At 42.1% G+C, this 23,051-nt stretch overlaps 2 protein-coding genes and 1 pseudogene across 2 annotated transcripts; all 3 read left to right on the forward strand.

The window, feature by feature from the left end:
• The first annotated feature begins 1,452 nt into the window (after nucleotides 1-1,452).
• On the forward strand, nucleotides 1,453-14,357 carry LOC120287471 (dehydration-responsive element-binding protein 1D-like). The gene is made up of 2 exons (XM_039300278.1): nucleotides 1,453-1,738; nucleotides 13,825-14,357. The coding sequence occupies exons 1-2, from the start codon at nucleotides 1,453-1,455 to the stop codon at nucleotides 14,355-14,357; spliced, it is 819 nt and encodes a 272-aa protein (XP_039156212.1).
• A 5,318-nt stretch (nucleotides 14,358-19,675) lies between these two features.
• LOC104449118 (dehydration-responsive element-binding protein 1B) lies at nucleotides 19,676-20,572 on the forward strand. Its single transcript, XM_010063148.3, has one exon. The coding sequence runs from the start codon at nucleotides 19,805-19,807 to the stop codon at nucleotides 20,375-20,377; it is 573 nt and encodes a 190-aa protein (XP_010061450.2). The 5' UTR covers nucleotides 19,676-19,804; the 3' UTR covers nucleotides 20,378-20,572.
• Nucleotides 20,573-22,434: 1,862 nt separating this feature from the next.
• LOC120287476 lies at nucleotides 22,435-23,051 on the forward strand (annotated as a pseudogene).

Genomic DNA, 23,051 nt, shown 5'->3' on the forward strand with positions numbered 1-23,051 from the left:
TAATGCAGGACTTACCTCAAAGCAACGAAAGCATCTGCAGTGTTAAATTGAAATCCACACCGACAACCCTAGATATGGTTTCTAATTAACAAGCAATTACTCAATTTATGTTTTCGTTTTTCTTAATGAAAATCATGCAATGCATTCTAATAATCTAATATGACATGGCAGCATGATCTAAACTATATGACATGAAGAAATGCAATAATTAGATGCAATCTAAATGACTTAATTCTAATGACATGCAATGCGATGCGATGACATACAAAATTATTTCATCTAAAATGACATGCGACATTGCAATTTAATATGCGAGCTATATGTCATGCTACATTTATTAAGTGACATAATCGATGACGGTCAATTTCTAATTAGAAATAAACCTAACAATAATCGCTAAATGACGTGCATTTCATGAACCTAAATCTATATGACATGCAAATGACACTTTTTATTTTAAAATGCAATCTATCCTAGAAATTGCAACTAATTTATCCTAAGCCAAATTTTATGAAATTTGAAATGATCTAGCTAGATTAAGATTCTATCTAATTTAAATTAGGGATTAAGTCATATTAAATCCTAATTTAAACTAAAACATTATCTAAATCTAAAATGCAATCTATCTAAAAAAATATGATCTAAATTTAAAATGAAACATGCAATTCTAATTTAATATGCACAATGATTTTTTTGTGTTTTTATTTAAGAAATTCGAAATTAAAACTAACACGTAATTAAACATGCCATTCAAATAAAAAACTAACAACCTAAATGATTGCACTTTCTTTTTTCGGATTTTTTTTTATTTAAAAATTCATAATAAGATTGCAATCCTAAATATGCAAACTTAATCCTAATTAAGATTTTTTTGATTTTTTATTTTACAAAAATAAGATTTGACTCAACCAAAATTTACAAGAAATCAAACAAGATAAGATTGATATCTAAAATTAGTGAACCATATCTCGCGCATGAGATCGGGTTGACTAATTTTAAATTAAATCGCGAATCGAATCGCTGAGATTAGATTGTCGATTTTTATAAGTGAGTTGCGAGTCGGATTTCGGGCGCGAAAATCCGACTATCAATCCCTTGCTTGAGGGGCACTTTCATGTTGGAATCTCAATCAAACATTTAAAGGGAACAATTTCACTAAAGAGATAAAATAGCAAAAATAATAAAACAAAAATAAGATGAAGAAAATACCTAAATTTTCTTTTGCTTTTCTCTTTTCCTTTTCTTTTTTAATCTAAAAAGAAAAAGAAAAAATAAAGCTGGTGGCCGGTCCGGCGAGGGAGATCGCCGGCTAGGGTTCCGACGAGGGCTCCGGCGAGGGGGTTGTCGTGGGTTAGCACGAGCCTGCGTCGCGGGGCTACGTCGGGGCGTTCGGATCACGGGCTACAGCCGACGGGGCGCTGCAGGGACGGCGAGAGGCCTCTGGTGGCTGCGATGAGGATCGTGGCTACCGCGGGGACCTCGGATCTGCAGGCGCGGTGGTCTTCGGCTGAGGCGGAACGCGGCGAGACCAGAGGGAGCGGCGACAGCATCGGGGAAGGGCGGCGGCGTCGTAGACCGGCGCTGGGTCGCGGCTTCACGAGGGGAAGGCAGCTGGGCGTCGAGCTGTGGCTACAGCAGGCGTCGGTTCTGGGTTTTGCCGTTGGCGTCGGGTCACTGGTCAGAGGCTCTGCAAGCGTCGGGTCTTGCTGTAGGGGCGGCAGCGTGACAGAGGGTCTCCGTGGGTGTTGATCGCGGTGGTCGTCGGGCTGCGGCGTCGATTGGCGGGCGAGCAGGGACGCCGGGACTTCTGGTGCTGCAGATTGGCGACGGTAAGGCGAAGCAAAGGCGTTCGGGTCGCGGTTGCTGCGAGGGTCTCAAATCCGTCGGCGTCGGGCTTCACGGACGGTCACCGATTTGCTGGTGACGAACTGCGATGGTACTGCGATGGTCACCGATGGCGCGGTGAGGCGGAGAGCAGACCAGAAGCAACGTCGGGGTCGTCGAGTGGCGATGGCAGGGAATGCTCAGGCGGAGCTCCGGTGTACGGGCAGAACGAGCGGCGGTGGCTGGCGAAAAAGGTGTTGCCGAAGAAGATGAACAGTGCGCTGTTCTCTTTTTTCCTTTTCTTTTGTTTTTTTTTTTCTCTTTTTGGCTGCACGTCCCTTCTCACGTCCTCTCCCTCTGCTCCCTTTCTTTTCTCTTTTCTTTTCTGAATTTTTTCCAGCGAAGGCCCCCCTCTCTTCTCTCCACTTTTTCTGATTTTTTTTTAAAGAAGCTCCCTTAAACCCCTCGCACGCACGGCCTTTTATAGGCGAGGGAATTGGATTTTCAAACTCTTCATCGAATCAACCTTCGCAAATCTTTTTTAACAAAATTCATCTCATATTGATAAGGATTCGAGATCAAGATGAAATTTTTCTAAATCCAAATCTTTTAAAGACAAATCGCAATATTTTTTACCCATCCGCCCTATCCAAAAAAAGATTCATATCTCGGAAAAAATTAAAATATTATATTCATATGAGATAATTTTTAATTTTTAAAAACACGGCGCCAACCCGCTCGCTTCGTGGCTCGATCCATCTAATTTGAACTCATCCGCCACCGGCCCAATAGATAAAATGCAAATTAAAATAAAATGCACCTAAAACTATATGCTATGCAATTAATTAATTAACTAATATTTTTTTTAGGGTTAAAATTAATCCTAATTTTAATACAACTAATAATTAAAAGGGTCACCAAAATTTAGGTGTCAACAGCCGCCTCTTTGAAGGTGAGCTCGTAGAGGTTGCCTTCAAAGATAAATTGAAATCTAAATTTTGATCATGCACATGTAATGAATGATATTTTTGTTGGAACATGAATTCCATTTTTAATGCAACTTATATGATGCATGGAAATGCTAATGCAAATGATAGATGAACCTACCTAACTAACCTTCGAGGAGGATAGAGTAATTCGAGGTAGTGGGTGTTACTTGTCCAGACCCGTACCATTCTACGGTCGCCTAGAATAATAACATGACTTTGTGAAGATGCTTTGCTTTCCCAGGACCCGTACCATTCTACGGTCGCCCAAGATATAGCAAAAATGAGCTGCTTTCTCGGGACCCGTACCATTCTACGGTCGCCCAATACGGCGCAGAAATATTTTGTAAGGAACTCGCTTTCCCAGACCCGTACCATTCTACGGCCGCCTAGTACAACAGAAAGGTTTTGTCTAGGACTCGTACCATTCTACTGGCCGCCTAAACGGGGATTCATTTTCCAGACCCGTACTATTCTACTGATCTTTGAATAGGGAAATAGGTTTTGTCTAGGACTCGTACCATTCTACGGTCGCCTAAACGGGGAAATTGCTTTTCTAGGACCCGTACCATTCTACGGTCGCCTGTTAGAGCAATAAATGATGTCTAGGACCCGTACCATTCTACGGTCGCCTAAACGGGGTTTTGCTTGGTTAGGACCCGAACCATTCTTCGGTCGCCCAGCCTTGCAACATAAGTCAACTGACCAAGACCCGAACCGTTCTTCGGTCGCCTTAATCGATTGAAACGGAGGAAAATATTTGGGGGACAACTCGGCCGAGTGTCGGTGTTTTCAAAAGGGACTGCAGGCTATGACAAGACGCTGGGTCAATATAACGGACATCGAGGCTACAAAAGCACGCCGAGTCAATAAAGAAGGACTCGGGCTACGAAAGCACGCTGTGTCAATATAAAGGACACCGGGCCATCAAGCACGCCGGGTCGATAAAGAGGGACTCAGGCTACGAAAGCACGCCAGGTCAAGAAAGAGACATTGGGCTACGGAAGCACGCCGAGTCAATGAAAATGACTCGGGCTACGAAAGCACGCTGTGTCAATATGAAGGACACCGGGCTACAAAAGCACGCCGGGTCTATTAAAGGGACTCGGGCTACAAAAGCACACCAGGTCAAGAACTTCGGGCTACGTAAGCACGCGGGTCTATTAAAGGCGACATCGGGCTATGGAAGCACGCCGAGTCGATGAAAATGACTCGGGCTACGAAAGCATGCCAGGTCAATATAATTGGACAACTTGACCAAGTCAAGTGTCGATGTATTTGAGAGAGAATACCCGCACAATGACAAGTATTTTAGAGTATGGTAGAGATATACTTACCTGATGATATCTCTGATTCTTGGGGATATGTCTTTTTAGAATTTGGATATCCTGTGGAGGTCTTTCACCTCCTGGTGAAGGTTTCTCATCTTCTAATATCATGAAACACTCTGAAAGGAACTTGAATTACTTGTCGACATGAATTAGAGCAAAAGCGATATGCATTCATCAAAGAGATAGACAATCTAAGCTACTCTAGAATGCACATTTCAAAATTCAGTGAGGTTTTCATCAATTCAATCGGGGTTTTATGCATAATGACCTTTGCATCACCCAAATTTCCACGAGAGAATTATCATTTAAGACAATCTTCACTCATGACATGGATTTCTTAAGAATACTAAATGAGAGACTTTCGGTTAGAAAGGACTTTCACTCACTCTCATTTAGAATGGTTATGAGAATCACTCAATTTTATCATATCGACATGGGTCCAAGTATTCTCGCAAGCGGTACGATCTTACCAATCCGAGAGGTCTTTAACAAGGACCATAATGTGGCTTGGTCAACGGCTTAACAAAATGACTCTTTGAGTCAAAGCTATTGAATGATCTGTCTTGTAATCATCTCCGGGTTTACAAGTCAAGAACCCGCAAAATGAAAAAGAAATAATCTTGCTCGCACTTCTTCGAGCGATGCTTATAAACATATGAACTCTTACGTTAATTCAAATGCCCTAATCTGAAGAGACTTTGTAAGGGACATAACGTAGGTTGGGTTCATGGGTCGAGAAATGAAAGGATCATTAGGCTCAAAATGTGTGTAAAATGTGTGAATTGATGATCATCTTGGCATTGCCACCAGTTTTCTTTTTCACCATTGGGGACCGTCTTCATGAAATGCCCCATTGATTGCAAAAACTCAGCATTTGAGTTCTTTGACTATTGCTCCATCATGATTCAATTCTTGCAATTGACAGTCACCTATCTTGACTTTTTTATCTATGGGCATTGACTTTGCTTTTACCAAGCACACCACTTTTTATGCCCATAACTCTCATGCATTTTTTCACTTCTTTTCATGGGCATTGGCCTTGCTTTTACCAGGCACACTGCTTTTTTCATGCCCCTTAATTATATTTTGAATTCAATTCTTGCGCACAATGCATGCGTCAAGCAATTACACTTTGAATGGCACTCGAACTTTCAAAGGTCCTCATTTGGCTTTTTGCCTTGCCCCAAAGGTGGGGGATGATCACCAACTGGTTTAATGTGAAATGAATTCATAGGCTCAAGTGGGCTATGCAAAGGATATAAGTGTATGGGATAGAGAAAGAAATGCTCTTCATCATCCTAAGGCACTTAAATTAACACATGAATTCAATGTAATAGCATGACTTGAAGATTGATGCAAGTGAGAGCAAGAAAATTTCAATTCATTTTCCTCACCTCATGATGCCATTCGATCTCTTAGTTGCCCCAATGTGGGGTGATTCTTGACAGGGGTGATTTGAAAAGAATATCCATAAGTGTATGGGCTCAAAAGGGTTAAGCAATGGATCACCTGTAGTGTTTGGGATAGAGATATGAATTGCCTCTCATCATTTCGGTTGCCGTACCTTTTGCGAGAGAACTCTTTACCTTATGGATATGAACCTTCCTACACTCATCTCACAAGTGTATGAACATGGGACTGTGTATAGGATAGGGTTTGCCTTTCATCATCCCAACTCATCTCATTTAGTATGCTTAATCAATTCCACATCATTCATTAAATTAGTCCATCTTGATATTCTTTAGTGGAATTGATGGATAAAACATGTAAGAGTCAACATGCAAAACCCTTTTTTAAAAAAGAACTCAACAGCTTTAAGCATGTCAACTTCAAACAGTTTTCTATACTGCAAAATGGTTTTAATCATTCATTCAAGGATTCCTCTACAATGGGAATTGCCTTAACAGTTGATGTCTTTGGATTGTCCCTATTATTCAAGACTGAAAATCCACTTTTGACCCTGCACAAGAGAATGTGCATCAGGATAATACTATGCAACATCAAAGTAAATTCAAATTGCACATCCATTTTGGCTCGAGTTGAGACTTTATCCCAGTCGGATCACTACCGAAATTTGTCATGCCCCCAATTTATCATCTGCAAGGAAAAGAATAGAGTGTCAATTCCAGAATTAATTATATTCATGAACACAATGTATCCATGTCATCCAAGACAGATTATCCTCTTTTGATTTGTTCCATTATTTTCTCATGGAAATGAGAAACTTCATTTGGCCTTTCGAGAATGACATCTCACACAAATTGTTATGAGATGTGCCACGTATCACACTTTGGAATCCATATGATTTTCTTTACTCTTGGGAGATGTCATCAAGATCAGTTAGGAAATGATCATTTGCCCCCACGTCTATTTTTCCTCTCGGATGTATGTTCCCAAATCAATGAGCCCACTATCATTGGAAATTGATAAGTTATTTTCAAACGCATCTTTGTTATGCTCTGAGACAAAAAGCAAATGAGTTAGACAAACAAACATGTTTAATTTGCAACAGGCTTTGGGAAAATGTTTTTTTCTTTTTTTTACAATGAAATGCTTTTGTTTTTTTAAAAAAAAGGTTTTTGGGAGGAAACATGAGAAAGTCCAGCCCTCAGGATTTCTCCGTGGATGATATTTTCTTTCATGGTTGGATATCGTCATTGGACTGGTTTGGTGTACCTCGTCATGTCCTCAAAATTTGAAATAAAATTGTAATTTCATTGAATCGAATCAAATGAATTACATTATTGGAATGAAAATTGTGATTCCTACCCCCTAAAAAGAGAAAACATCGAAAATGATTCCTAGAGAGCAAAAACAATTCCTAAAAAGCAATAAAAATTCCCACGCGGGGAGATGTAACCGAGCAAGTTACTCTTGCAAAGCTAACGTCCATGTCTTCCGAAGGTCCTTCGTCATTGGCTCCTATGAAGAAGTCATCGAATAGACCTGTGATTCCTTCCAAGGCATCATCGAGTTCTCTATCTTTGAGACGCGATTGTCCATGTCATCCCATCCACTTGGAACCATGTTGCGGGAGTCAAAGTAAAAGCTGGGAGGAGCCGAATACTTCACCAGTAATCAAACTTGCCACTAGGCTGCCCTAGAGTGTCCATCACTTCCATTTCATCTTGCCCCATCTTAGGAACATTGTCAAGTTTAGTTTTTTCGGCAATGACCAACAAAGTGGGTCATCCTCCAGTCGTCGCATGTCACCATTGCTCATTTGGGTCTTGCCCGATCGTCAGACTACTTGTCTCGGGAGAACAGGTGCATGAGTCAAATCCGTTCGGAGTGATTGGATTTGAGCTATCACGAATTGCATAGAGGTGAGCAACTGTTGGAGTTGATATTCCATAGCGGAGATACGATCATGCATTTCAGTTTGGTCGGCCATTCTAGCTCTCGATCGCGTAATAAGCGGAGGATTCGTTATCACCTAATTCAAATGAATGAAAATATATAAGTACGAGGTGCAAATCCATGACAATGATCTATCAACTTTTTCATTTTTTTATTTATTTATGAAATGTTCTTCCAAGAAGGGCATTTCCTAAAAATGGACTAGGAAAATAAAGATAGACACCCTAAAAAGACCAAATTTCATAAACTAGATGATCCTTGCATGGATTATTTCTGAGGGCATGCCCTTCTTTTCCCTAGCAATTTCTCATTTCATTTCCAATTGACAAATGAATTAGATCAAACGACTAACCTAGATTGTCATGGACGGACCGAAAGTAAATTGCATAGTATAGGGATAGAAAACTTACTTCACCAAGGAAAATCAATTGCAATCACATAGACATGCGCATGATAAGTGGCTCGATTTCTACTCTATAAGGCTTATCAAAGTGGAGCCACAAGGATGATCGGACTAGCCACGGGCTTGTGGACTGTGTCGGGTCCTCATGACTTCAGCTTGGTCAAAGAGCCGACCGGGTCGCGGGCATGCAGACCGAGGTGGGTACTCTTGACACCATGAAAGAAATTTCGGGATTGAGATGGGCGACTGCACCGCGAGAATGCGGTCGGAGTGGTATCCATTTCAACACCATCCTAAATGATCCCGTGCGGCCCAGTCCCGGCGGGTTGTGTGGGCAAAGTGTAGTGATTTATGCAAAGCATGCACATCAATTTAAATCAAACAACACTTCAAAAAAAATGAAATAAACCATACATCCCTAACTCCAACCTGCAAGGCAAGGGTTAGCAATCACTTCCCCTTATACCTCCCAATCTGCAAAAACATTTAACACCTTAGGAATGTTAGGGACATACCTGGGATCCTCGCTGCCAAACAAAAGCATCTTTTCAAAAAAGAAAATTGGCCTAAGTCCACTAAGAATTTCAACTCGGTCCCCAATGAGTCGCTAAGTCGTCGCGACCAATTTTTCGGGTGTGAACCACCTAGGGTTTTGCTAATGGATTGTTAAGCCTAAACTTAACTCGGGCTCTCCCAAGCCCATACCATTCGCGACTTAGGTTTGAATTGTTAACATGAAATTTTTTTAATTAGAGTCGCCACTAATCTATTTTTGGTAGGTCGATTAGACACCTAAGTAAAATAATGGGAGAATTATTTTACTTCTACGAACCAGAGATTATGGGTACGGGGACTTGGTTACACTAGAATTCTCTAATGCCCTTTCGGTACCTTTCTTTTAATTTTGAAAATGTTTGGCAAGCAATTTGCATTGATTTTAAATCCATTTCTCTAACATGTGAGGTGTTCATGCAGGTGCGCAAACCACCAATTTAACACCCAAGAAAGTAATTAAATAATGCAGGACTTACCTCAAAGCAACGAAAGCATCTGCAGTGTTAAATTGAAATCCACACCGACAACCCTAGATATGGTTTCTAATTAACAAGCAATTACTCAATTTATGTTTTCGTTTTTCTTAATGAAAATCATGCAATGCATTCTAATAATCTAATATGACATGGCAGCATGATCTAAACTATATGACATGAAGAAATGCAATAATTAGATGCAATCTAAATGACTTAATTCTAATGACATGCAATGCGATGCGATGACATACAAAATTATTTCATCTAAAATGACATGCGACATTGCAATTTAATATGCGAGCTATATGTCATGCTACATTTATTAAGTGACATAATCTGATGACGGTCAATTTCTAATTAGAAATAAACCTAACAATAATCGCTAAATGACGTGCATTTCATGAACCTAAATCTATATGACATGCAAATGACACTTTTTATTTTTAAAATGCAATCTATCCTAGAAATTGCAACTAATTTATCCTAAGCCAAATTTTATGAAATTTGAAATGATCTAGCTAGATTAAGATTCTATCTAATTTAAATTAGGGATTAAGTCATATTAAATCCTAATTTAAACTAAAACATTATCTAAATCTAAAATGCAATCTATCTAAAAAATATGATCTAAATTTAAAATGAAACATGCAATTCTAATTTAATATGCACAATGATTTTTTTGTGTTTTTATTTAAGAAATTGAAATTAAAACTAACACGTAATTAAACATGCCATTCAAATAAAAAACTAACAACCTAAATGATTGCACTTTCTTTTTTTCGGATTTTTTTTTTTATTTAAAATTCATAATAAGATTGCAATCCTAAATATGCAAACTTAATCCTAATTAAGATTTTTTTGATTTTTTATTTTACAAAAATAAGATTTGACTCAACCAACTTGACCATAGCAAATCAAACAAGATAAGATTGATATCTAAAAATTAGTGAACCATATCTCGCGCATGAGACGGGTTGACTAATTTTAAATTAAATCGCGAATCGAATCTCTGAGCCAGACAGATTGTCGATTTTATAAGTGATGCAGTGAGTCGGATTTGGGCGCGAAAATCCGACTATCAATCCCTTGCTTGAGGGGCACTTTCATGTTGGAATCTCAATCAAACATTTAAAGGAACAATTTCACTAAAGAGATAAAATAGCAAAAATAATAAAACAAAAAATAAGATGAAGAAAATACCTAAATTTTCTTTTGCTTTTCTTTTTCCTTTTCTTTTTTAATCTAAAAAGAAAAAGAAAAATAAAGCTGGTGGCCGGTCCGGCGAGGGGAGATCGCCGGCTAGGGTTCCGACGAGGGCTCCGGCGAGGGGGTTGTCGTGGGTTAGCACGAGCCTGCGTCGCGGGGGCTACGTCGGGGCGTTCGGATCACGGGCTACAGCCGACGGGGCGCTGCAGGGACGGCGAGAGGCCTCTGGTGGCTGCGATGAGGATCGTGGCTACCGCGGGGACCTCGGATCTGCAGGCGCGGTGGTCTTCGGCTGAGGCGGAACGCGGCGAGACCAGAGGGAGCGGCGACAGCATCGGGGAAGGGCGGCGGCGTCGTAGACCGGCGCTGGGTCGCGGCTTCACGAGGGAAGGCAGCTGGGCGTCGAGCTGTGGCTACAGCAGGCGTCGGTTCTGGGTTTTGCCGTTGGCGTCGGGTCACTGGTCAGAGGCTCTGCAAGCGTCGGGTCTTGCTGTAGGGGCGGCAGCGTGACAGAGGGTCTCCGTGGGTGTTGATCGCGGTGGTCGTCGGGCTGCGGCGTCGATTGGCGGGCGAGCAGGGACGCCGGGACTTCTGGTGCTGCAGATTGGCGACGGTAAGGCGAAGCAAAGGCGTTCGGGTCGCGGTTGCTGCGAGGGTCTCAAATCCGTCGGCGTCGGGCTTCACGGACGGTCACCGATTTGCTGGTGACGAACTGCGATGGTACTGCGATGGTCACCGATGGCGCGGTGAGGCGGAGAGCAGACCAGAAGCAACGTCGGGGTCGTCGAGTGGCGATGGCAGGGAATGCTCAGGCGGAGCTCCGGTGTACGGGCAGAACGAGCGGCGGTGGCTGGCGAAAAGGTGTTGCTGAAGAAGATGAACAGTGCGCTGTTCTCTTTTTTTCCTTTTCTTTTTTTTTTTTTTTCTTTTTTGGCTGCACGTCCCTTCTCACGTCCTCTCCCTCTGCTCCCTTTCTTTTCTCTTTTCTTTTCTGAATTTTTTTCCAGCGAAGGCCCCCCCTCTCTTCTCTCCACTTTTTCTGATTTTTTTTTAAAGAAGCTCCCTTAAACCCCTCGCACGCACGGCCTTTTATAGGGGAGGGAATTGGATTTTCAAATTCTTCCTCGAATCAACATCCGCAATATTTTTCAACAAAATTCATCTCATATTGATAAGAATTCGAGATCAAGATGAAACTTTTTTCTAAATCCAAATCTTTTAAAGACAAATCGCAATATTTTTTTACCCATCCGCCCTATCCAAAAAAAAAAAAAGATTCATATCGGAAAAAAATTAAAATATTATATTCATATGAGATAATTTTTAATTTTTAAAAAACACGGCGCCAACCGTCGTTTCGTGCCCGATCCATCTAATTTGAACTCATCCGCCACCGGTCCAATAGATAAAATGCAAATTAAAATAAAATGCACCTAAAACTATATGCTATGCAATTAATTAATTAACTAATATTTTTTTTAGGGTTAAAATTAATCCCTAATTTTTAATACAACTAATAATTAAAAGGGTCACCAAAATTTAGGTGTCAACACCGGCCATATCATGTAGCATGGCCGGTGTTTGCGTAAGTAATTTCGAACTTAAATTGATAAATTGATCGATAGACTAAATTTATACCAATGTGTTTAGGACTAAATTAGTATAACTGAAAGATTCATGACCGAATCAATACCAATATAATAAGTTTATGACTTTTTTGATACTTTTTTTCATAGTTTGGGCTTGAAGACGTCTATCGGGAGGGGTCGTTGAATGGAGCTCACACGTGGCCGAGGCTCCTTTTGCTCTTTGTTCAATCTTAGTTCTCACTCTCTTGACCTCTATCTCTCTCGGCTCACTCTCTATGTCTAGTAAGCAAGCACGCCCCCTCCCCTAGCCTCTCTCTCCCTCTCTTCTTTTGAATGTCATCGGCTGACGGCCATGCCATCTGCCACTGCCAGTTGGCCTGTCGACTTAATCCCAAACCAAAAATCACGTTGCCTTCTCCCCAGCCCTGCCTTGCTTCTATATGTTGCTATGTTGCAGAAGCGTGAAGGAAGAGGAGAAGAAAGGAGGTAGTAAAAGGGCCGAGCTAAAGGAAGAAAAATGGTCGAGCCGGGAAAAGAAAGAAGAGAAGACTTGGCCTTTTTTTTTTTTTAAAATAAAAAATTTTAATTTTTTTTTCACTTTTTTTATATTTTTCTAATAAATTCTATTATTATTCATGTAAATGCTCTTAATGTTACATGCTATGCAATTTTAATATTTTTTTTAAGGATTGAAAATTAATTTCTATTTTTTTTATGCAATCAAATCCTAAATTGATAGCCAAAATTTAAGTGTCAACAATGATAATTTATCATTAATGCCAAAACTTGAAAATTTAAAATCTGATGTTGAATTTAGCTTGATTATCTCTAAATCAATTTTCCATATTCGACCTTAACTGTATAATGTATCGGATTCACGACTTCATTTGATTGATAATTACTAAATTATATAAAAATAAACAAATAATACCACATATCTCTCGTGTATGCCACTGAATTATGTTTGAGTAAAAAAATCAAGCACTATTAAACTTAGGCTCGCATAGTTCTAAGATTTAAATTACTCATAACTCCACTGAATTAGTGCGGTATTGAGTAGTTAATATATCATAATGGACCCACAATTTATTGGCTTAAGCTTTAAAGTAAAAGTGAGTCCAATCGAGTACGTGAAGAGGCCTGGACTTAAGCTCCTCTTGACGATCTTGAGCTTGTGTAGAAAGCCCATTGGTGAAAATCTCATAAAAGAAATCTAATGATTAATGGTTGGTGAATATCTCAAAGTGAAATCTCATTATTGATGCTTATGAGATCATGGATAGTTGGTGCTTTTGAATAAAAGTGGGTCCAATTGCATAGGTTAAGAGAGACTCAGACTTGGGCACACTTTTAGCAATATCCCTGAGCAAAAGGTATTAAATTTTGCTGCGTTCGCTCAATAAAATAAACGGTCAGGTTTACCAAAAAGGGAAAAAGACCCATGAAAAGATGGGGACTAATAAAAAGATCGGAAAGGAATTCAGACGCAAAAGGACCTATGCTTTTGCACAGACGACACGAGATGATCATTCGATAGCATTCCGCGGTATCGAATACTCCGTGGTGGCAGTGGGTGTTCCCAAAACAGGCATCGAAGATATTTCAGGTGAAAACTAGGAAGTCCCCGTCTCCCTCCGGTAGAAGCAGGAAGTCCCCCCGCCCCATCTTCCCTCAGTCGAAGCCCTCGAAAGGAAAATTTGCAGCCCCACACCACCGACCCTCCCACCCCCAATCCCAACCCAATCCACATGCCACGTCACGGCCCCACCTGCACACGTGTCGCACGCTGAGTCGCACGCAACCTGGCCCGACCCTCACTCGCTCTTTCTCTCCACAGCTGGGCTTCACACTTCAAGTCCCTGTCAATGAGATTCGGCGTCTTCCCCGTAGGCAGGAAACTCTCGAGTACGAGTCTGTTTCCTCTTTTAAATCCCGCGTCCCCGCTTCATAAATATAAACCCAACTCCCCTCACTCCTAACTCTCTACACAATACCCCCATGTCAGTAAACCCTTCTCGCTGCTCCAGCCAGCTTCTGTCTCATATAAACACTAGCCTCACCTCACTCATTATCCGCTTCGCTCCTACTCAACAGCTATCGCGCTATCCCAGCGCAGACGTCCTCCCGTGAACTTCTCTGACGAGGAGGTGCGCCTCGCATCCCACCACCTGAAGAAGCGCGCCGGGAGGAAGAAGTTCCAGGAGACCCGCCACCCCGTGTACCGTGGGGTGCGGCTGCGTGACTCGGGCAAGTGGGTCTGCGAGGTTCGCGAGCCCAAAAAGAAGTCGAGGATCTGGCTCGGCACCTTCCCTACTGTGGAGATGGCGGCGAGGGCGCATGACATGGCAGCGCTCGCGCTGAGGGGCCAGTCCGCCTGCCTCAACTTCACAGACTCCGCATGGCCGCTGCTCACGCCGGTGTTGGCGGATGCCAAGGACATACAAAAGGCGGTGGCCAAGGCTGCAGAGGCATTCCAGCCGGTGGAATCTAAGGACGTAATTGGGTCGATCGCCGATATGGCGGAGGGGATGCTCTTGTCTCCCCCCCAATGCGGTGGAGATATATATGGCGGAGAGGGCGACGGGAACTTGGACACATATGCGTCATTATGGAGCTATTTCATCTGACCATTTCTCAATTTCACTTGTACATAGAAGTTGTTTAATAGAGTGCGGAAGCCATTTTTGTGGTGTGCCATTAGATAAAAAGCATATCGATGATGAAGCACAGGTCTTCTGATGTTGGGCCGCCGATAGAGCGGATAGGAAAGTGAAACGAAGCCCAAAAATAGGCTGTGTTCAAGGTAACATCGGGTGTTGCTTATAATTAATAAAGAAACTGCCTGAGTCATCATGAATTTGAGAGAAGCGGTTTTTAGACTTACCCAATTGATCTTCGAATGTATCGTGTATATGTGCCAATGAAATTCGCATGGGTTCTGTAGGTTCAGGTCCTTCTTGTTCTCGACTAAATCCTTGAGGAGCCCAGCAAATGCGTCCGGGCCCATTAAGAGGGTTAACAGAACAATCCCGTTCTGTCGATACTTTGCAATGAGCTCATGGATAAAGGAAAGTGACGGAACCTATAGACATAGACATAGACACGATACAATCCCATATGAATGCATTAATCTAGAAGACATGATGATGATTCATATTGAAATTGATTTTACACAAGCCAATATTAATTCACAACTTAGGGTTTAAATTCTTAACATACATATGATTTTCAATCATGAGTTGTCACTAATCTATTTTTTGTTTGATCGATTAGAAACCCAATTAAAGTAATGGGATAATTACTTCACTCCTATGAACCAAAAATTGTGAGCATGGGGACTTGATTATGCTAGATTTCTCTAACGCCATTTTCAGTACCTTTTTCTTTTATTCGAAAAATATTTTGCAGGCAACTTGCATTAATTTTAACTTACTCCTTAACATGTGAGGTAATCAAACAAGTGTGCAACCATTATTTAACACTCAATGATCAAAGCGTTAAATAAATTGTGAGGAAAGGGAAGAATTATCTATTTCAAAGCAACGAAAGCATATACAAGAGTGTTAGTTAGAAAATAACTCATCATCCTAAATATAAATTCTAATTAATACGGAATTCCACTCAATTTTCTTTTTAGATTTTCTCCTGTCTAATGAAATCCATGCTTTATGTAATGCAACTATTCTAAAGGCAATACCATAGACAAATGATGATGTATAACTACGTATCCTAATCATGACATACAATTTGCAGTCACACACAATCTTAATTAAATGACCTAACATGCACCCCCTAAATGACATGTGACTAATGACATGACGCAAATGACGGCATGAAAGATGACATGGCACATGACGTGGCATGAGTTATGACATGGCACATGACGTGGCATGAGTTATGACATGGCATATATGATGTTACACAATGACATAGTATGCAATGATTTCGTGCCGGGCATGACATGGAATGATGTGGCATAGATGGCATGGTACACGTGATGTAGCATGTAATAATGACGAGGCAACATGACATGACATTTCTAGACCTAATTCTATATGACATGCAATATTAAATGAGCTTAATATGCAAACTATATGACATGTACATGACACAACCTAAGTAACATGACATGCATGCGATTTTTTGTGCGTTTTTCCATAAAAATTCGAATTAAAAATAATCTTACCTAGTTCTATATGTAATCCAATTCAATTTAAGGATTAATCTAGATCGAATCCTAGTTTATATTGGATATTATTTCTAACTAGATAAAGTCCATCCTAGCATGCAATCTATTTGTAAAAGATCCTAAATCTTTATTCTAATTGATTTAAAATGATTATCTAGGATTAATTTAAATATGCAATCTAATATACGATGCTATCCATCAAAATATACTTTATCTTATTTACATATTTTAGGGATTTTCGTATAGATAAGAATAGAAATAAATAAAATCAAATTAAAGATAATCTCCACTATCGAAGGAGAAAATATTTGGTGCAGTTGTGGTAGTCACCTCAACAATGCATTAGTCCATTTTGTGAGTGATATAGTGCCATTCGTGGGCCTACTTTTCAAAAAATTTCGTTTCTCGAGAAAAAAAAATGGGTGCAATTGCGTTGAGAAAATATTGGCAGCACTAGATGTGCCATTGTAATGAATAAGAAGGGCTTGACATTGTGACGAGTGTTCAAAGTAGGGCCCAAATATCCAGAAAAAATTTCTTTTTCCTGCATGCTCTCTCTCTCTCTCTCTCTCTCTCGACTCTCCCGGTCTCTCTTCGTAAGCCCTCTCTCTCCCATCGAGCTCTCGTCCGACCAATGAACCATTGTGCCCCGACTGATGAACTTGGCGACAGTGGAGGTGGAGGCCGCATGGTGGTTCGTCGGACAAGGGCTCGGTTGTGACTTGAAGGGGGAGAGAGAGAGAGGGCATAGTTGGGAGGGGGCAACAGTTCAGCGACGGCAAAGCCGGAGGGGCATCGTGGTGGCTCATCGATTAGACGAGGGCTCGGTGATTTGTCGGAGGGAGAGAGAGAGAGAGAGGGGGTAGATTCGAGAGCGTTGGGCGAAGAGAGAGGGGAGGGAGTAGGAGGAGCCAGAACCGAAGCCGAATTCGAAGTGAGGCACGGTGGTGCGTTGATCGAACGAGGGCTCAATGAGAGAGCGAAGGGGCAACGAAGAGAGAGAGAGAGAGAGAAGAGTTCCCGCTTAATTCAAGATGGTCTGACATTTAGGCTCCACTTTGGACACGTGTCGTAATTTCAAGCCTTTTCTTATTTGTTGCACAGGCACATTTTGTGTAGCAAGTATTTTCTCTTTCTGGACATTCTTCTTTCTTACTATTGTGGAGACCGTGGGCTCAAAAAAATTATGTGTCACGTCTTCAATATGCCAGGCCTCTGTATTTTCAACCGTGAAGCCCTAGGCTTCATTTTAGGCTCCACCCTAGGGTTTTTCAAAAATTTTGACTTCCAAATTCTGATATTCAACTTAAGCAATTTTCTGATTATTTTCTCTAAACGAATCTTCATAGAATAATATGAATTATTTTCGAAGTACCTTATTTAATAATTTGATAATTCAATTATTCCGACTTTCTCTACGATGCAAATTTTGGCCACGTATATTCTATGGGCTTGGCCAAAATTACATGCTCAAATGGGATCAGTCTAGTTTATTAATTAAGTTTAGAACATTCCATTTTTAAGTCCATCTGCCGCTAGTATAGTACAAATGCAACTATCTAATCAATGCTCTTAAAATTATATGCAATTTAAATAATATTTTTTGTAGAGGGATTAGGTCGGACCCTAATTTTCTATGAAATAAATAATTAGTTAAGTCGCCAAAATTTAAGTGTCAATAATTACCATTCTTTAGATGTGAGCTCACATAGGTTGCATTTAAAAATAAAATGATACCTAAATTTTGACCATGCACATGCAATGTATGGTACTTTTGTCGGGGTTATGAGTCCCATTTTTCATATGTAATGTGATACTAATGCCAATGTACGGTGCAATAAAGGAAAACATATATGTAGTTATTTACTAGCTTTTTTGATGGATTTTCCGCATGTGCACTTTTTTTTTTAAATTTATTTATTTATTCTATTTATATGATAGTTTATTATTGACTCTCGGACTCGAAAATTAAAGATCCAGTATTGAATTTAGGTAGATCATCTCCAATTTAACTCAAATTCACCCTCAACTCTATAATATGTTGAATTCACGATTTCATTGCATTGATAATCATTCAATTATATAAGAAAATAAATAATATCCCATATATCTTGTGATTTATGTAACAATTGAATTCTACACCATCAAGTTAAGTTTGTGAGTAAAAGAATCAAATACTGTTAACCTTAAGCTTGTATAGTTGTAAGTTTTAAATTACTCATAACTTAGATGTGACAAGGATTGTGACTTGGGTTTGAATAACTAAAGCAAATGAGCTACAGTAACCCATGAATTCCTCGGCTTGTTTGTGTTGCCCTCATTTGACATTCATTGAATTATGTGAGATAGAGCTTGTTTAGTCGTAACTTTAGAATTTTAAACCTTAACAAAGATAGATTGACATAAAATATGCTAGGATGTATAGGTGAATTATATTGGAGAAGCCCCACATTAGAGAATTAGAGAATTAATGTGATGTAGTTTAAGCTTTTGAGTTAAGGTGGGTTTAACTGGATATGTTAAGAGATTTAGACTTAAGCTTTCTCTTAATGATCTCCCTAGGCGAAATGTATTGCGTTTCTATTGTGTGCTCCAAACAAATGGTATTAGAGCCGAATGATGAATATCTTAAGAAAGAAATCTCATGATTGACACTTGTTTGGCGAGAAGAAACCATAGATAATTGATGTTTTTAAGTAAATGTGAGTATAATTGGATATGATAAGATAGATGCTCGAACTTGAGCTCTCTCTCTAGGCAAAATGTATTGGGCTTTTGTGACTTGCTCTCGATAAAATAAATTGTCAAGTTCTTTGGAAATAAAAAGACCAAGAAAAACACGTCCTCCACGAGGAGGCCAAGGTTCAAAATCCTGCGCGGCGAGAGAAATTTGCGCCGTGTGGTGAGTTAAGCGTGGCGTCGGGGTGGTGGTTTTCCGCAAGAACACACGAGGGGTTTACGTGGTGTTGTCAAAGCGCGGTTCTCCAAAGAACCAAAAAAAAAAAAAAAAAAAAAAAAAGACCAAGAAAAACACGGGCACTAATAAGAAGATCGAAAAGGAATTCGCACACGGAAGGACCTACGCTTTTGCCTGGACGAAATTAGTGGCAGGGGGTGTTCCCAAAATGGCCATGAGGAGAAGGAGAAAGATATTTCGGGTGAAAACTAGTGAATCGCGCGAGCAACAGAATGAGGGGTCCTTCGATGGGGACCTCTGATCCTTTGACCTCGACAGCTCCTCCTTTCTCCGTCCCCTGCCTTCCCTTCTTTCGCTTCGCTCCGATGAAAAATCAGAAAGTCCCCCGCGCCTTCCTCACTCGGTCAAAACCCTCAAAAAGGAATTTGCAGCCCCACCACCCTCCCAATCCCACGCCACAAGGCCCACAACCAAAACCCAATCCACTTGCCACGTCATGGCCCCATGCACACGTGTCGCACGCTCACTCAACAGCTGGGCTCACACTTTAAGTCCCACTCACTCAGATTCTGCGTCTTCCCCGCAGGCAGCAACTCTTGGGTACGACTACGAGTCTGTTTCCTCACTCGCTCTTTCTCTCCACAACTTGGCACGACCCTCACTCGCTCTTTCTCTCCACAGCTAGGCTTCACACTTCAAGTCCTGTCAATCAGACTCGGCGTCTTCCCCGTAGGCAGGAAACTCTTGAGTACGAGTCTGTTTCCTCTTTAAATCCCGCGTCCCCGCTTCATATATATAAACCCAACTCCCCTCACTCCTAATTCTCTACACAACACCCCCATATCAGTAAACACTTCTCGCTGCTCCAGCCAGCTTCTGTCTCATATAAACACTAGCCCCACCTCACTCATTATCCGCTTCGCTCCTACTCAACTGCTATCGCGCTATCCCAGCGCAGACGTCCTCCCATGAACTTCTCCGACAAGGAAGTGCAGCTCGCGTCCGACCACCCGAAGAAGCCCGCCGGGAGGAAGAAGTTCCGGGAGACCCGCCACCCCGTGTACCGCGGGGTGCGTCTGCGCGACTCGGGCAAGTGGGTCTGCGAGGTTCGCGAGCCCAAAAAGAAGTCGAGGATCTGGCTCGGCACCTTCCCTACTGTGGAGATGGCAGCGAGGGCGCATGACGTGGCAGCGCTCGCGCTGAGAGGCCAGTCTGCCTGCCTCAACTTCGCAGACTCTGCGTGGCGGCTGCCCAAGCCGGCATCGGCGGATGCCAAGGACATACAGAAGGCGGCGGCCAAGGCTGCAGAGGCATTCCTGCCGGTGGAATCCGAGGACATAATGTCAGGGGACGAGAAGAAGTTGCATTCGGAAGAGGGAGTGTCGTACGACGAGGAGGACATCTTTGGGATGCCGGGGTTGATCGCCGATATGGCGGAGGGGATGCTCTTGTCTCCCCCACAATGCGGCGAAGATATATATGGCGGAGAGGACGACGGGAACTTGGACGCATACGCGTCATTATGGAGCCACTCCATCTGACCATTTCTCAATTTCACTTGTACATAGAAGCTGTTTAATAGAGTGCGGAAGCCACTTTTGTGATGTGCCATTAGATAAAGAGCATATCGATGAAGCACGGGTCTTCCGATGTTGGGCCGCCGATAGAGCGGATGGGAAAGTGAAACAAAGCGCAAAAGTAGGCTGCGTTCACTGCAACATCGGGCATTGTTTATAGTTAATAAAGAAACCGCCCGAGCCATCATGAATTTGAGAGAAGTGGTTTTCAGACTTACCCAATTGATTTTCGAATGAATCGCGTATATGGCAAAAGTGTGCCAATGAAATTTGTATGGGTTCTGTAGGCTCAGGTCCGTTTTGTTCTCATCTATATTCTAGAGGAGGAGCCCAGCAAATGTGTCTGGACCCATTAAGAGGGTTAACGGAACGATCGATGCTTCACGATGAGCTCATGGATAAAAGAAAGTAATAGGACCCATAGACATAGACATAGACAAGACAACCCCATATGAATGCATTAATTTGGAAGACATGATGATTATTCATATTGAAATATCATTTGTGGGAGAGAACTTGGATTCTCTTTGTCGTGACCTTCCTGCAACAGGTAAAACCACCTAAGGGTCGGCTAATTGATTATAAAGCCAAACTTAATTCGGTCTCTTCTAGCTCAAACCAATTCACGACTTAGGATTTAAATTCTTAATACACATATGATTTTCAAAACTCGACTTAGACATGACAAGGATTATGACTTGGGTTTGAGTAACTCAGCAAAGTGAGCTCAAGTAGCGCATAAGTTCCTCGACTTGTTTGTGGTGCCCTCACTTGACATTCATTGAATTATGTGATATAGAATCTGTTTAGTCGTAACTTTAGAATTTTAAATCTTAACAAAGCTAGATTGACACAAAATTTGTTAAGATGCACGTGTGAATTGTATTAAAGAAGCCTTACATTGGAGAATTGGTGTGGTGTTGAGTAGTTAACAAATCATAAGTGGCCCATAACTCATTAATTTATGTTTTTGAGTAAATGTGGGTTCAAGTAGCTTGAGTTCTCTCTTGATGATCTTTCTAGGTGAAAAGTATCAAGCTTTCATGGTGAGCACCAAACGAATGGTATTAGAGCCTATTAGTGTACATCTCGCGAAAGAAATCTAATAACTGACGTTTGATTGGCAAGAAAAAAGGCTATGATTAATGGATGCTTTTTGAATGAAGATGGGTTCAATTGGATGTGTTAAGATAGAGGTTTTGACTTGGGCTATTTTCTTGTTGAACGCTCTCGATAAAATGAATGTCAAGTTTACCGCAAAAAAAAGAAAAAGAAAAAAGGACCAAGAAAAGACGGGCGCTAATAAGAAAGATCGGAAAGGAATTCACGCACGAAAGGACCCATGCTTTTCCACTCATTCGACGGCATTTGGCGGTATCGAATATTCCATGGTAGCGGGGTGTTTCCAACATAATCATCGAAGATATGTCGGGTGACAACTAGCGAATCGCGCAAGCGGCAAAATGATAGGCACTTTCTACAAGATGGGGACCTTTGGCCCTTTGACCTCGACAGCTCCTCCTTTCTCCGTCCCCTGCCTTCCCTTCTTTCGCGTCGCTCCGATGGAAAAAACAGAAAGTCCCCCCGCGCCTTCCTCACTCGGTCAAAACCCTCAAAAAGGAATTTGCAGCCCCACGCCACAACCCAAACCCAATCCACTCGCCACGTGACGGCCCCCGCCTGCACACGTGTCGCACGCTGAATCGCACGCAACTCGGCACTCCACAGCTCCGCTCGGTTCACACTTCAAGCACAGTCACTCAGATTCGGCGTCTTCCCCGTAGGCAGGGAACTCTTTGAGTACGAGTCTGTTTCCTCTTTTAAATCCCGCGTCCCCGCTTCGTATGCATAAACCCAACTCCCCTCGCTCCTAATTCTCTACACAACACCCCCACATCAGTAAACACTTCTCGATACTATAGCCAGCTTCTGTCTCATATAAACACTCGCCCCACCACCCTCATTATCCGCTTCACTCCTACTCAACAGCTATCGCACTATTCCAGTGCGGACGTCCTCCCATGAACTTCTCCGATGACGAGGTGTGCCTTGCGTCCCACCACCTGAAGAAGCGCGCCGGGAGGAAGAAGTTCCGGGAGACCCGCCACCCCATCTACCGTGTGGTGCGGCTGTGCTACTCGGGCAGGTGGGTCTGCGAGGTTCGTGAGCCCAAAAAGAAGTCACGGATCTGGCTCGGCACCTTCCCTGCTGTGGACATGGCGGTGAGAGCACACGACGTGGCGGCGCTTGCGTTGAGGGGCCAGTCCACCTGCCTCAACTTCGCGGACTTCACGTGGTGGCTGCCCATGCTGGCGTTGGCGGATGCCAAGACGCACAGAAGGCGGTGGCCAATGCCGCGGAGGCATTCCAGCCGGTGGAGTCCGAGGACTCGATGTCGGGGGACGAGAAGAAGTCGCATTCAGAAGAGGGAGTGTTGCACGACGAGGACATCTTCGGGCTGCCAGGATTGCTCGCAGATATGGCGGAGGGGATGCTCTTGTCTCCCCCGCAATGCGGTGGAGATATATATGGCAGAGGGGACAATGGGAACTTGGACGCATACTCGTTATTATGGAGCTATTCCATCTTACCATTTCTCATTTTCACTTGTAGTTTTTGTTGTTGGGGACGACTTTAA

This window comes from Eucalyptus grandis, chromosome 1 (genome assembly GCF_016545825.1).
Source record: "Eucalyptus grandis isolate ANBG69807.140 chromosome 1, ASM1654582v1, whole genome shotgun sequence".
NCBI lineage: Eukaryota > Viridiplantae > Streptophyta > Magnoliopsida > Myrtales > Myrtaceae > Eucalyptus > Eucalyptus grandis.